Source organism: Galeopterus variegatus, unplaced genomic scaffold (assembly GCF_000696425.1).
Source record: "Galeopterus variegatus unplaced genomic scaffold, G_variegatus-3.0.2 Scaffold1083, whole genome shotgun sequence".
NCBI classification, from domain to species: Eukaryota; Metazoa; Chordata; class Mammalia; order Dermoptera; family Cynocephalidae; genus Galeopterus; species Galeopterus variegatus.
In genome coordinates, this window is record NW_007727194.1 from 192068 (window position 1) to 206026 (window position 13959).

The window sequence follows — 13959 nt, forward strand, 5'->3', positions numbered from 1 at the left end:
TGTGTAATATAGTTTAAAGGCAGTTAGTGTTTTGCCTCCAGCTTTATTTTTTTTTCCTCAGGATTGCTTTGGCTATGCGTAGTCTTTTGTTACTGCATATATTATCCTGAATGGGGAAAAGCTGAAAGCTTTTCCCTTAAGAACAGGAACTAGACAAGGATGCCCACTCTCCCCACTCCTATTCAACATAGTGTTGGAAGTAGTAGCCAGAGCAATCATAGAAGGGAAGGAAATAAAGGGCATCCAGATTGGAAAAGATGAAGTCAAACTGTCCCTGTTTGCGGATGATATGATCCTATGTGTTGAACAGCCTAAAACCTCTACAAAAAAACTCCTAGAGTTGATAAATGATTTCAGCAAAGTTGCAGGATACAAAATCAACACACAAAAATCAGTAGCATTTTTATACTCCAACAGTGAACATGCAGAAAAAGAAATCAAGAAAGCTAGCCCATTTACAATAGCCATCAAAAAAATAAAATACTTAGGAATAAAGTTAACCAAGGATGTGAAAAATCTCTATGAAGAGAATTATAACCACTGTTGAGAGGAATTAAAGAGGACACAAGAAGATGGAAAGATATCCTGTGCTCTTTGCTCTTAGATTGGAAGAATTAACATTGTGAAAATGTCCATATCACCCAAAGTGATCTACAGATTCAATGCAGTTCTCATCAAAGTTCCAATGACATTTTTCTCAGAAATGGAAAAATCTATTGTTTTTTTTAAATGATTTTTATTTGAATACAACATTTTGCTTACTGCTGCCTGTACAGAAAATTTTTTTTTAATTGAAGACAGTGACTGCTCCCAAGAAGAAAATTGCATTTCTTTTAAATTTATGATTTCACATTTTAAAAATGTGTATCTATTTATTTATTTATTTTTGGCAGCTTGCTAATTAAAAATGTATATCTAAACAGAAGTGATGAAGATTGCCAACCACAATTTAATGACATTAAGAGTATTAACAAGTTTTGATTCCTTTGCTTATCTTGTGGGCTGTATTCTAGTTCCTTTAAAATATTTTCTTTGTCATTCCTTTATATGACTTTCAGATTTCATTGAAGTTCACTTATAAAACCTTCGAATAGCATAAAGATAGCAATAATTAAGGATTTGCTTGAGGCATTTTATGTAAGTCATAGTTGTACACCATCTTTTTAGTTTCCTGCATATTATTAGGCTATTTTAGTTATGATCTATGTTAAGTAATGGTATTGGGTGAATAAAATACTTACAAATAACTATAGACCTATAATGACATCTACTGAATTAATGTTGGTAATTTAAAATTATTTATAAGTTTAATCTTTAGTTGTTTATTTTAGTTTGGATATATTTGGTGGTTGTGAGGGGTCACACCTCAGTTTAGGCCTCTGTTGTCTGTTTAGTGTATAACCAGTTCAGATAATCACATGATCAAACATTGCATGCATATAACTTACTTATTTGTGGTGAAGTCTTTTGAGAGGTGATCATTACTGATACACATTTCTCATAGTGCCTTTTTTAATGTTATCAGTTTATTTGGGATTAGTTTGGGTGCTTCTTAGAATTTGGTGCTAAGATTTTTCTCTCAGAATAAACCTGATAGAAAGTATCCTGGGATGGTTGATATTTGTTTATTTTTAGAAGTGTCTTGGTTATCTTTAGAAGTTGATATTTGGTTATCTTTAGAAGTGACCTATCTCGAGAGGTAATAAATAGATCAGAGAGAAATGTCCAAACCTAAAGGTGATAAGGGTATATATCGGGACTATAATTAAGTTGCAATCAATGTCATTACTACATATGCATTAAATTGTTTCTCTGAAGGATATTTCAACATAAGGGTGTCTTCCTTTTTAGAAGAAGAGAAAAAGAAAGCTATTTAGGATTCATGACTATTGTAGTCACTAGAGAATTGCTGTTTTAAGCAGTCAGTAGGTCAGCATGGTTTTTTATAGTCTGGATGAAATGATCTCTTAGAACTTTTCAGTTCTCCTTTATTGGATTCCATGTTTAACAATACTTTTTAGTACTAATATAGACTTCTAGGTATCTTGATGCTGAAGAAGAATTGTTCATAGTAATGAATGTGATGTCACTAGTGAGTTTAGTTGGTTTGTCAGCACTGAGTGCCTCATCAATGCTGGGTTCATAGACAAAATTGAGTTTCAGGAATTTTAATGATGTGAACCTATCTTACTAAGATGTTGGCAGTGAAGTCCTGCCTAAATTTCTGGGTGGTTTACATTTTTGACAGTTAATCTACTCTTTTTAAACTCAAAATCAAGGAAAATCTTTGTGATTTTATAAAAATTTTAGGCAGATCTGGAAACCCAAATAATAACTTTAAATATAATTTGTAATCCCAGACATGCATATTTGAGTTAGTAAAGAAACCTTTTGCTTTTGATAATTGGAAAGTAGTTGAATTGGAAGTATAACATGTCTACTCTAAAAAGAAAAGGACTGATGGAGTTTGGATGTATTGTCCTCCCAGAACTGGTGGAAATCTGATCTCCAATGTGGCAGTTTGGGTCATGGGGGCGGATCCTTCATGAATGGATTAATGCTATCCCTAGGTTGGTGGGGGAATGAGTGATTTCTCACTCTATTAGTTCCCACAGAGCTGTTTGTACAAAAGACCCTGGCACCTCCCCTCTCTCTCTCTCTTGCTTCCTCTTACCATGTGATCTGCTTGTACCTGCCAGCTGCCTACCTCTTTCCACCAAGAATAGAAGCAGCCTGAGGCCTGTGCCAGATGCAGCTGTCCCAGAATCATAAGCCAAGTAAACCTCTGTTCTTTATAAATCAGCCAGTCTCAGGTATTTCTGTTATAGCAACACAAACAGACTAAAACAAGAACTATGCTAAGTTATCTTGTTTGTTGGGTATATTCGTGAAGGTCTTTAAAGATTTTTATCACATTATCTGCCCAATAATTTAACTAACTCCTATCAGAGTATTGAGTTTTGTGAATGAGAAGAAGAAGAAATAATGACCTTTTGTTTTCATCCATTCAGTTATGGATAAATTTTCACAGAAGACAGAAGAATTATACATTTTTAAAGAGATTAAATACCTCATATAGTTAGAGGTTGGCTCAGTTGTGAATGGAACTCAGCTTGTCTAACTCTAGTCTGAACTTTTCAAATTGTTTTAATTTTTGTGTGCATGTGTGTATTTTTTTAATGATACTCACAAATATGAGTTTATGTTATAATCTGCCACCTCTAAATGTAGATCAAAGGCTTCTCTGTTTGTATGTTTGTTTTGCATGAGCTCACTCATATTCTAGTAGTACTAAACTAAATGTCATTTTTTCCTTGTGTATACTATATTAGGTGAAAAAATATTATAAAGTGATTTCACTTCTGTGTTTTAATATCATTCCTATAAACCATTGATTTTTACTCTACTTTCCTTCACCTTATTTTTGTGATTTTTATAAATGTGTTTAAAAAATGAACGCTGTTTAATCATACTGTTTCTTTCTTTTTAGGTTGTTATGGAGTTGATGGAGAGAGTGACTCTATTATGAGTTCAGCTTCTGAAAACTCCACTGAACCTTGGTTTTGTGATGCCTGTAAATGTGGTGTTTCTCCTAGCTGTGAACTGTGTCCTAATCAGGATGGAATTTTCAAGGAGACAGATGCTGGAAGGTTGATGTCATAATTATGTTGGGTTCATATGCCTGCTTTATAATGTGTCTGCTTTTGGTTACCCTATTTGTGATTTTCTGAGTTACACACTCATTTGATTGCTTTTTTATGTCTTGACATAGAGTAAATGGCCAGGAAGCTACAGATGAGGGAGGGGAGGAGGAAAGACCACTTATTGAGCACCTGCATTTGCCTTTACACTCAATCCCATTTAATCCTAATAACGACCCTATGATGAGGCAGGTGGTAAAGTTTCCCATTTTATAGGTGTAGTACTGAGGCTCAGATCATTTAAATACTTTATTAGCTCAATGCCATAAGCTGGTGAATAGTCAAGTTTGAACCCAGATCTGTGTGACTTCAAGAATATATCAGGATACAGAACCCAAATAGTGATTTTAAAAAGGGAAGTTTAATATAAAGAACTATTAAGCTATGATAAAAGAGTAACCATAACATATTAAAGAACTCTAAAGGACACCCTGGGGCTCAGGAACATTATCTAAGGAATGACAAAATTGGAGGGATGACCTTTTCCCCCAGCCTGGGGTTCTGACTTTATTGGAGAAATGTAGTTACGGTTTACTGGATGGCAGACAGCGTTGCTGGTTTGCCTGGGACAGAGCTGGTCTGCAGTTCTTGGCAAATAGGTGGCTGGGTATAAGTTGCAGCTTGAGCTGGGGCACTGATTTGAAGTCCGAAGTATCTGGTGCATGTGTTGAGAGGGCCAGGGAAAGTGATATCCAGGTTGGGCCAAGGCTGCAAGGTCACTTAGGGTCTGTGTGTGTAGCTGGGGCAGAGCAAGGATGGATGTACTGTGCCCATCTTTGCCTAGAAGACCCTTCCTCCTACAATGCCCTCTACCGTTAATATCACGCTCACTATAAAGGAGAAATTCTGAAGGAATTCTGTCCATTGTGCAGAGCAGGTATTGAAGTATGAACTTGGAGCTGAGAGGCAATAAATTGATAACTGGCACAAAGACATCAGTTCTTTTCACTGCATTCAAACTCATGTTTATTATCACATTTGAGCAATTGTCATCATAATAGTGTTAACATCTTTCATGTTTTTTACCAGAAGACTACCATCTGGGGTGGGTGACTTAAATATAAAAGTAACTCCCAACCTTTTGTAATATGTGGATTGTTCCCTTCACCTTCCTCTTAGCCTCCAATATAAGAGGGAGTCCTCAAGTTTTTATTGTGCCATATAAGGATATTTCAGTATTTTTATTAAACATGCTTAATATTTTAATAAGAACAACAACAAAAAATATATATAAATTGTCACCATCATTTTTCATATTTTAATGTTGAAAAGAGTAGGACACATTTTATCCCCAAATAGAGGATAGGCTTTTAAATTTAATAACTTTGGTAAAGTAATACTTGTTTTTCTTATTTTTCTCATTTTTGCCTCACTTGGTGGACAAGCCCTTGAGAAATGTTGCCATACAAGATTGCTGGGCTAGCATAGAATTGATCATGGAATCTTGGAGAATCTTGTATGTTGATGTTCAGGGAAAATGGCTGAAACTGTTACCTCTCTTTCCTTATCACTCATCCAAGAAATTTAAAAAAAAATGATTTGATGTATCGACATGATATGAATCTGTGGTCTGTATCATAGACATGAGCATTATTTTATGTTTGGACTGAGTTTAGCCTATAACTAGGGAATTTAGTAAGCAGTGAAAATTTATGCTATCAAGTCAGGCTGCCCATATTTGGATTCTGATACTTTTTTGATAAATGTGATTTTAGACAAGTGATTTAACCTTTTTATGCCTCAGTTTCCTTAGCACTGTTGAGAGGATTAAATGAGTTGATTCATGTAAAGCAATAAGCATACTTTCTGGAACATAAGAAGTGGTCAGTAAATGTCTCCTTACTTCTGCTACTACTACTAGTGCTTTCTTATTACCAGTATTGCTCTACTTATTTAAGGTAATCATGGAGTACCAGCTGCTACATAAATTCTTTCTGGTAAACCTTCCCATCCTGAGAGTTGAAATTTATGGTGATTAATTGCGGTGAATAAGTGAGGCAACTTTGCAAAATACAGAGCTTCCTTTTAGGGAAGATAATTTGTTTTACTTTTTTTCTTATTTGTTAATTTAAAAATTCTGTTGAGGGCCGGCCCAGTGGCGCACTGCTACAGTGCGCCGCTTGGGAAGCGCGGCGGCGCTCCCACCGAGGGTTCGGATCCCACATACAGACCGGCCGCTCACTGGCTGAGCAAGGTGCAGGAGCAACACCGAGGGTTGCGATCCCGTTGCTGGTCCCGGTCCGGTACGGGCGCAACACTGAGGGTTGCGATCCGATGCCGGTCACGAAAAAAGACAAAAAAGGGAAAAAAAAAAAAAATTCTGTTGAAAAACTGTAAAGTAGCTGTCTCTCCATGCTAGCCTAATCCACAAAATAACTTCTAAAGTTGTTTTTGAATGAAAAAAAAAGAGAGGCCTCTTTAACAATTTAGATTTACTGAGGGATAATTGTTTTGGCTACTGTGGATATTACATATTACTGTGGATATTACCTCCCTTGATGGTGCAGCCTGGCAAAATTTTTTTATATATTATTTGAACACTTTATTTGTGTTGATGTCCACATTCAACTATAGGCTATATTGGAAATTATAGGCCTTGATAATTTTGAAGGATACAGTACTAGTTTGATTCAAGGCCTAAAAAGCCAAGAGAATTTCATAAACCTTTTAGTATTCTAGTTTCATGTGGAAAGCAGTGGAAGAGAAATAGTGTATGGAAAGAATGAGTAAGGCTTTGAAATCGACTTCTGTGACATGGGTTTAATTAAAATTTTTTCCCTCTAGATAGGAGTCACAATTTCTGCATAGAAAACGATGTGACTTAATTTGAGAAAACTATCAGTACATTCTCGTCATTAAATATTTATTTCATTTTTTAGGGAGAATATTTTACCCTGTCTTAAGTGGTCTTATAAACCTGACTGTTGGAAATATTAGACATACTGTCTTCTCTATGTCCTCTGTTGGTTGTCCTCCAGTCAACTGTGAAATGAAATACGGCTCTGAGCTTAATTTTTTAAATAAGTATGAGGTGCAATAGAAAGCAGTATTGAATTCTTTAAGTCCCAATTCTACAACTTGGTAGCCATGTTATATTTGAACATTATTTAATCCTTCTCAACCCTTTTCTTGATATACAAAATGAGAATAATCACTCACAGGAAGCTTTTAGTTTTTTTTTTTTTCTTGTAGCTAATATTTCTTGAATGAATACAGTGAGCCAGACATCATATGTAAGCTCTTCATATACATCTTTATGACTGCCAAACTGCCTATGTGGTGCTTTGTGTGTAGTAGACAATTAGTAATTGATTATTGAATGAAGGAATGAAAATAACATACTGGAATTGAATTTGTTTTATATGCTGTGAATGCGCTAAAAATACAAGGCATTTCAAAATCAAATTTGGTTGATTATAGTTTCCATTCTGAAATGAAAGTCTTTTGAGAAGTATCTTTCTACTTAGTCTGCTTTATTAAAATATATGAATTTAAAATAATCTATTGATAGTTTCTATGCTAGAATGACAATTCTGACTCTTTGTTTTTTGGTGGTTTTATGTGATGTTTATTTTCTGCTCCTTTCCCCAACCAACATCTGTCATCATAGCTCCAAGCAAAATGGATGGTAAAGTAACAAGGAAGATTTTTTTTTTTAATTTCCTAAGTTGTCTTAATAACAAAATTCTAATGTGTATGTGGCTAAACAGATGAACAAAAAACTATTTACAGCTACTTTTAAAAAGGACCAAAATTGTCTCAGCTGTTACTTTTACTGACTTTGATATATATTTTAATAAAGACTTAAATTGGTATCGCCACATGAATGGTTGGGAGAAATGATACACTTGTGTGCCAGTCACACTGAAACGGCAATTTAAATCTGTAGTACTTGTGTGACTTGTACTAAAACATTTTAAGAAGGTCAGTATGAAGCAAGCAGCCAGCTGTTGGTTTTATCAAAGATAAACTCCAGCAGAGTACAAATACATCAGTGGAGCATGAAAAACTGCACAAATTAAATTGAGCAAGTAGCTGGTTGTTGAAGATGTGTATCTTTATGTTGACCTCCACAGAATACATTTGGGAGGTTGGATTAAAATAAAATGTTCTATCAAGAAATCTCAAAACCTTGGATTTTTCCTCAATAAAAAAGATAATTTTTAGAAAGATTTGTAACTATTTTCCCCAGTACTTCTATAGAACGATTCTTAGTCTTTTAAGATTAAGTGCATCACAGAGCAAGAACCATGTCGCATCCACAGCCCCTTAAGCAGTGATAAAGTGGAATTTGTTTACCTATTCACAAGGTTAATCGAGATTTGCTTTATTATTTTTACCCTTTTTCTGACAGAACTTATCTATCTATCTATCTATCTATATATCTGCTGTTTCAATTTCACATTTTGTTTGGTTATAAGCAAACAGAAAAAAGGTGCCTAATATATTAAAAATGGCTTGAAGCAATTTTTAAAAATGAAATTAGAAATAACTTCCTTTTTTTTTACAGTGTACTGAGACTGTGAGCATTCTTTGCTTAGTGTTACAGCATCATTCAGACTTTAAAAAATATTTGTATGTGGGGCATGTAGTTTTAGTACATAGGCTGTATGGTGAACAGATTAATGAAAATGTGACCTCCTTATGTTATTATAACTTAGTTCTGTACCTTCTTCCAGCAGTCAGTTTTAGCCTTGGGAGAAAGAAAATCAAACTGCACACCAAAACTGTTTTAAAATATGTCCTTAAGGATTACCCAACAGCTTTTGGAAGAGAGTAACAAGAAAGAGCAGTTTTACTTAATTACTGCAGAGTAACTTCACAGTTCTTAAATTAGAATCCTTAATTCTTGAAGAGCTTAAAATAATAAATGAATACCTTTCCATGCATGTGAAAATGATGCTTTGTATCATTTGAATAATAGTTATGCAAATATTTAAGAACAACAGGTAAGTGCAAAGTGCAGTGATTTTAAGTGAAAAGCAGTTATAGTTTAACTCTCAGTTTTGGCTCAGCTGCTGGAAAAGCAGTGCTTAATACAGTCCCTTTTTCTGCAACTAAATGCTGTCATTCTAAAGGTGTTCCGTATTCTTCAGATATGTGTCTGAGATTGTGAGATTTTTACATATGATCATAGAATTTTTTCGGTAGTATTTTGAGATGGCATATGTTTTACTTGTTTGTTGTCCATGTGGGAATTTCATGAAAGGATTTGATAGCAAAATCATATACTCTCTCCTTATAGATGGGTTCACATTGTTTGTGCCCTGTATGTTCCTGGAGTAGCCTTTGGAGATATTGACAAATTACGACCAGTAACACTAACTGAAATGAACTATTCCAAATATGGTGCCAAGGTGAGACAAAGTAATTTTGATTACTTAAAAGAGATAAGTTTTTACTTGTTAGTTTAAAAAGCTTTTTATGTATATCATTGTTGATTACAGAATGCTTATTAGTAACCATGCTATTTGTAGAGCCATTAGCACTTAATCATTTATTATTGAAAATAATTTTCTTAGAAAGCCAATAATGTATAATTTCTTCCATGTACTCTTTTTTTTTTTTTTTTTCCTTTTTGTCTTTTTTCGTGTCTGGCAACGGATCGCAACCCTCAGTGTCGCGCCCGTACCAGACCGGGACCGGCAATGGGATCGCAACCCTCGGTGCTGCGCCCGCACCTCGCTCAGCCAGTGAGCGGGAACCGGTCTGTATGTGGGATCCGAACCCTCGGCGGGAGCGCTGCCACGCTCCCAAGCGGCGCACTGTAGCAGTGCGCCACCGGGCTGGCCCTTCCATGTACTCTTAATTTAGAATAATCTATGTGATAAAATGGTTATTGATTCTACTGCTATTTTCCTGGCACTTGGCACACTGCCTAATACATAGACCCAAAGCCTTATGTATAATCAGTTAGATTAAATATAAACCTAATTTCTTGACTTTACTTTTGAGGTGAAATTTATCAAAATGATGAAAAAGAGTACAAAGAACACCCTTTATTTTACTCAGGTTTCAAGGACTTGTTTTATCTTTATGACTACACAACCTGCCTAACAAATGATTCTCAGCCTTGAGAGTTTATAAACTGGTTTTTATTCATTGAGCTTTAGGATTGTAAATGATTAAAAATGCCCACTTATTAATTTAAATTTAGGTATGTAATTACTACAAACATCCCAGGAACACTAGAACTAATTAGGCACTGATACGTTCTCTTTTCCTTACTGTTTATGGTAAATTGGGAAGGAAGACTCCTGAATAGCATCAGTAACATATTAGTGGCTGGCTGCTTAGCTCAGTTGGTGAGAGCACATCCTTGTAACACCAAGGTCAAAGTTCAGTTCCGAGTACTGCCAAGCTGCAAAAAAAAAATCAGTAACATATTAAAGGCAGGGTGAGGAACTGTCTTATTTCTTAAAGGCTGCTATACAAAATGCCTTAGATGGGGTAATCCATGAATAATGGAGGCTCGAGAGTCTAAGATCAAGGCACCAGCTGATTTGGTGTCTGGTGAGGGCTTGCTCTCTGCTTCCAAGATGGCACTTGATTGTTGCATCCTCACATGGTGGAAGGGGAGAAGTCAGTTCCCTTCAACCTCTTTTATAAGGCACTAATCCCATTCAGGGAGGGTGGAGTCCTCATGACTTAATCACTTTCCAAAAGGCCCACCTCTTAATATTATCACATTGGGTGTTAGGTTCTGATTTGTGAATTTGGGGGAGATACCAACTTTCAGACCATAGCCATAACTTAGAGGTTGTTACATCGTGGAAACTTCTGATACTGAAAAATAAGAAATTTGATAGTTTCTGATATTATATCTGGTATATCCTCCTCAGGCTGTAACCCCTTCTTCTAGTCCTCCTTCCCAATCCTCCACTCCCACTCCTGTCCCAATATTCTTGTGCTTTAGTTTGGGTCATTGCTATTGAACTATCTTCAGCTGCCCTCTCCAGAATTAACTAAGCCTCCAGGGGAAAAAGCAGGCCTACACTCTGAACTTACTTTCTAGTCCTTAGATAATTCTACACTGTCATTTTACCTCTCCGGTGCCTTTAAGCTGTAGTTTAAGAAAAATAATTGGTCCATATTTTTTAGTTGGGGAGCATTTGTACAAATTATCTAGTCTACTATTATTGCAAGTGTCAATTACTTTATTTTTGATAGCAGCTTTATAAACCACAAGCAGAGTCTAGAAGAGACTACCTTAAGTCATTTTTAGTAGGCATATATTTTACCATAAATATAAATCTAGAAGAAATTTAAAGAAGGTTGAACATGATTTCTTATTTCACAGTGTTTCCAGTGCAAACTTAATATATCAAATAAGCTAATTAGTTTTATATCTCTGTTTTTATAAGGAGAACAAATTTCTTTGGGATATTTCAGGAGTCCTTTGGAATGTTCCAAAGTTAGTTCAAGGTCAAAATAACTTAATTTAGAATTTTATTTTGAGAAGTTGTCAAAAATGTCAAAAACTTTAAAATTTTTGCTTAACTAGGATCACAGGTCACTGTAGATCACTACTTAGTTATCCAGGGTGACCATTAAGAGATTTTATAGACAAATACAGAAAAGTATGTAGTTGTAGGAAAAACCTTAGCTCTTTTAATAGGGAGGACTCAGTTTTCTTAAGAAATGAAAGACCTCTTAAAAAACAAGATAGAAAGGAAATTATTTTGATAAGACACAAAATCTTTGTTTCTTAGGCCAATTCCTTAAAAGGTAAAGAAAAACCTTTCACAATTTCTTATTAAGAACAGACCAATACTCCAAGAAAACCTTGTTGCTTTACCAGAGAAGACCAGATTCTAGTTTTGCATAAGCATACTTTTGAGTATGCTAAATTTCCAAAACTTATAAATGATTTCCTTTAATGTTCGCGAGCTTGATCACATAAAATTCTTTTTCCAGATTCCTCTTCCACAAACCTTCTACAACTTTTTTGTATCCATTCAGTTTTTGTCCTATGCTTTCTCTATCATTGTAGAACAACCACTTAGGGACAAAAATTAATTTCCCCAATGAAACAAATTTCTTGCAAAAACATATCCTTCGTATTTCATAGCTTCACTTACCAAAAACAGTCTTACTTTCCTCCTATACAGAGTTGGTTCTAATTTTAATTATCACACATAATTAGAATTCTTAACTCTTAGTAACTTTAATTTATAGTGAAAACTTATAAGTAAGCAACTGTGAACTGTCACGTACCAACATTCTGTAGATTAACATTATTTCATAATTTCTAGAAGCATGTGTATTCTCACTGGACATGTTTACTAACAGACTCAAATATCTTTAGTTTCTTTGTAATAGGCTAAAAGTGGATAAGCTTATGTTTAGCAAATTAACATTTTGGTATTTTATCTTATTTGGAAATGATGTAGATATTCAATGAATATTCATTATTTAATCTAACTTAGCAAAACTCCAAGAGATTTGGGAAGTTATTTTTAGGTAGACACATTATAACACCAAACAAAGTTAGCCACCATCAAGTTATTTCCCTGTTAGATAGTTTTATTGCATCTGCATGTTAGGCAGTCATCATGAAAGCAAGGATCCTAAAAAGTTAAAAATATGTGTTTTTTTGTTTTACTGCTGTTTGAACTTACTGATATTTGTTAAAAAATAATTTTAAGATTTCTCATTTGCCTTTTTTAAAGAGTCCTTTAGACAGGCAATTTTGATTCATTTGAAAACTTTTAGATGCCTTCACATACCAATCAAAAACAATGTCCCATTGTTTTGGTGGCATTTTGGATTCTTTTCTAATGTACCTCACAAGTGAATGATTTTGTCAAGATTAAAACTTCCTCATTATGGCTATTGTAATTCTAAGTCATCTTTAGTAAGGTTAACCCACTTTTCCAAAAGCAAGCTGGTTCTTGCTTATAATTTTTGTGTGTAAAATTAGCCGGTGTTCCAGAAAGTGGAGTCCCAGACTCATTAATTTGGAGGAATCCAATTTCAGAAGGTACCTACATAAGGTCTGTAACTGGAACCAGTCCAGTTATTTATTGGGTCCAATCTGATTCTGGACTGACTGGTTAAGAAATGCTCAGAGTTGGAGAGCTCAAAAATGAAAGTTAACAGAGCTCTAATCTGAAAGGAACTTAAACCACACCTCCAGTTACAAGTGAGAGAGCAGTGAGCACAACAGGCTTATACACATACCTTTGCCCGGTCACTCATTGTTCCTGGGGGCATTGGAGTTCTCATTTGGATCCCACATCTGACACCAAAAACTTAAAACGTTAGACAAAGTAAATTTAATAGTTTATTTGAACATTAAAGGGTTCAGGAATCAAGCGTCATTCAAAACCAGAAGAGGTTCAGAGGGCTCCACTTTAGCAGCATGGGCATCAGGCTTAGATAGGCCGAATGTGGGCAGAAGCTAAGTAAATTAAATTACATAATTGGCTACAGCTATGCATTTATCTTATTGGTTAAGATCCAGTTGAAAGTTCCTAGTTATGTAATTAATGGCCTGTTGGCTGTTTTGTATGGGCTGAAGCTCAGTTTTGTTTTTTGTCCCAACCCGCGGGATATTCAACACAGACCCTGGAGGGGGGAGTGGGAATGGGATGGAACAAGAGACGTAAGAAATTGAGACAAGACAGTATTCTGATCAAGTCTCGTTTATTAGCCAGAAGGTCACAGTTTATATAGACAGCAGGAGGGAATCAGCAGATAATTAAGTATGCAGATGGTTTACTGAGAAAACCACAGGGTGGGTTGTTCCGGTAAATGGAAAATTCCCATTATCTATGGCAAGTTGTAAAATTACCTACACCCATAGTGCACAGGATCGGGAGGGACGGAAGATAACAGCAAACAAGGCTCTGAGGCCTCGAGGCAATAGCTGGGCGGGCTCTTTGGCTCCGGACAGGCAGGCAGGCTCTTAGGCAACAGCTTGGCTCTATGGCTCCGGACAGGTCCCCCTTTTTTATTTTTTCAAGCCAAGAGAACCTCTCGGGAACTGTGCCTGTCTTAGGTTGGAGCAATCTATCCCGCACATGGTACCCATCATAGCATTAGGCTGCAGCAGAGGCAGCCCTCCTGTCTTAGGTGGTGTGCGGATGTTACCCTCTTACCCGTCTCTGGCTATCCAGTTCAGCTCACAGAGGCAGCATTTGTTAAGGTGAATGTAGTGGTATATAGGCACCACTTAGTTCTTGCATCTCAAGGCGTTGATAATAGACATGTGTAGGCCTTGCCTGAATAGCCTCAATTTGCTGTTTAATGAATG

At 35.7% G+C, this 13959-nt stretch overlaps 1 protein-coding gene across 8 annotated transcripts in view; it reads left to right on the forward strand.

Moving 5' to 3' along the window:
• The window catches only part of PHF14 (PHD finger protein 14), a 172764-nt gene that overhangs the window by 27197 nt on the left and 131608 nt on the right, over positions 1-13959 (forward strand). For all 8 annotated transcript variants that reach the window (XR_550639.1, XR_550640.1, XM_008574666.1 and 5 more), the window contains 2 exons: positions 3491-3650; positions 8947-9058. Coding sequence is in view for 6 of the 8 variants with exons in the window: in XM_008574666.1 (XP_008572888.1) it covers positions 3491-3650; positions 8947-9058 (272 nt within the window). In the remaining 2 variants the exon portion in view is untranslated. The remainder of the gene's footprint in view (positions 1-3490; positions 3651-8946; positions 9059-13959) is intronic.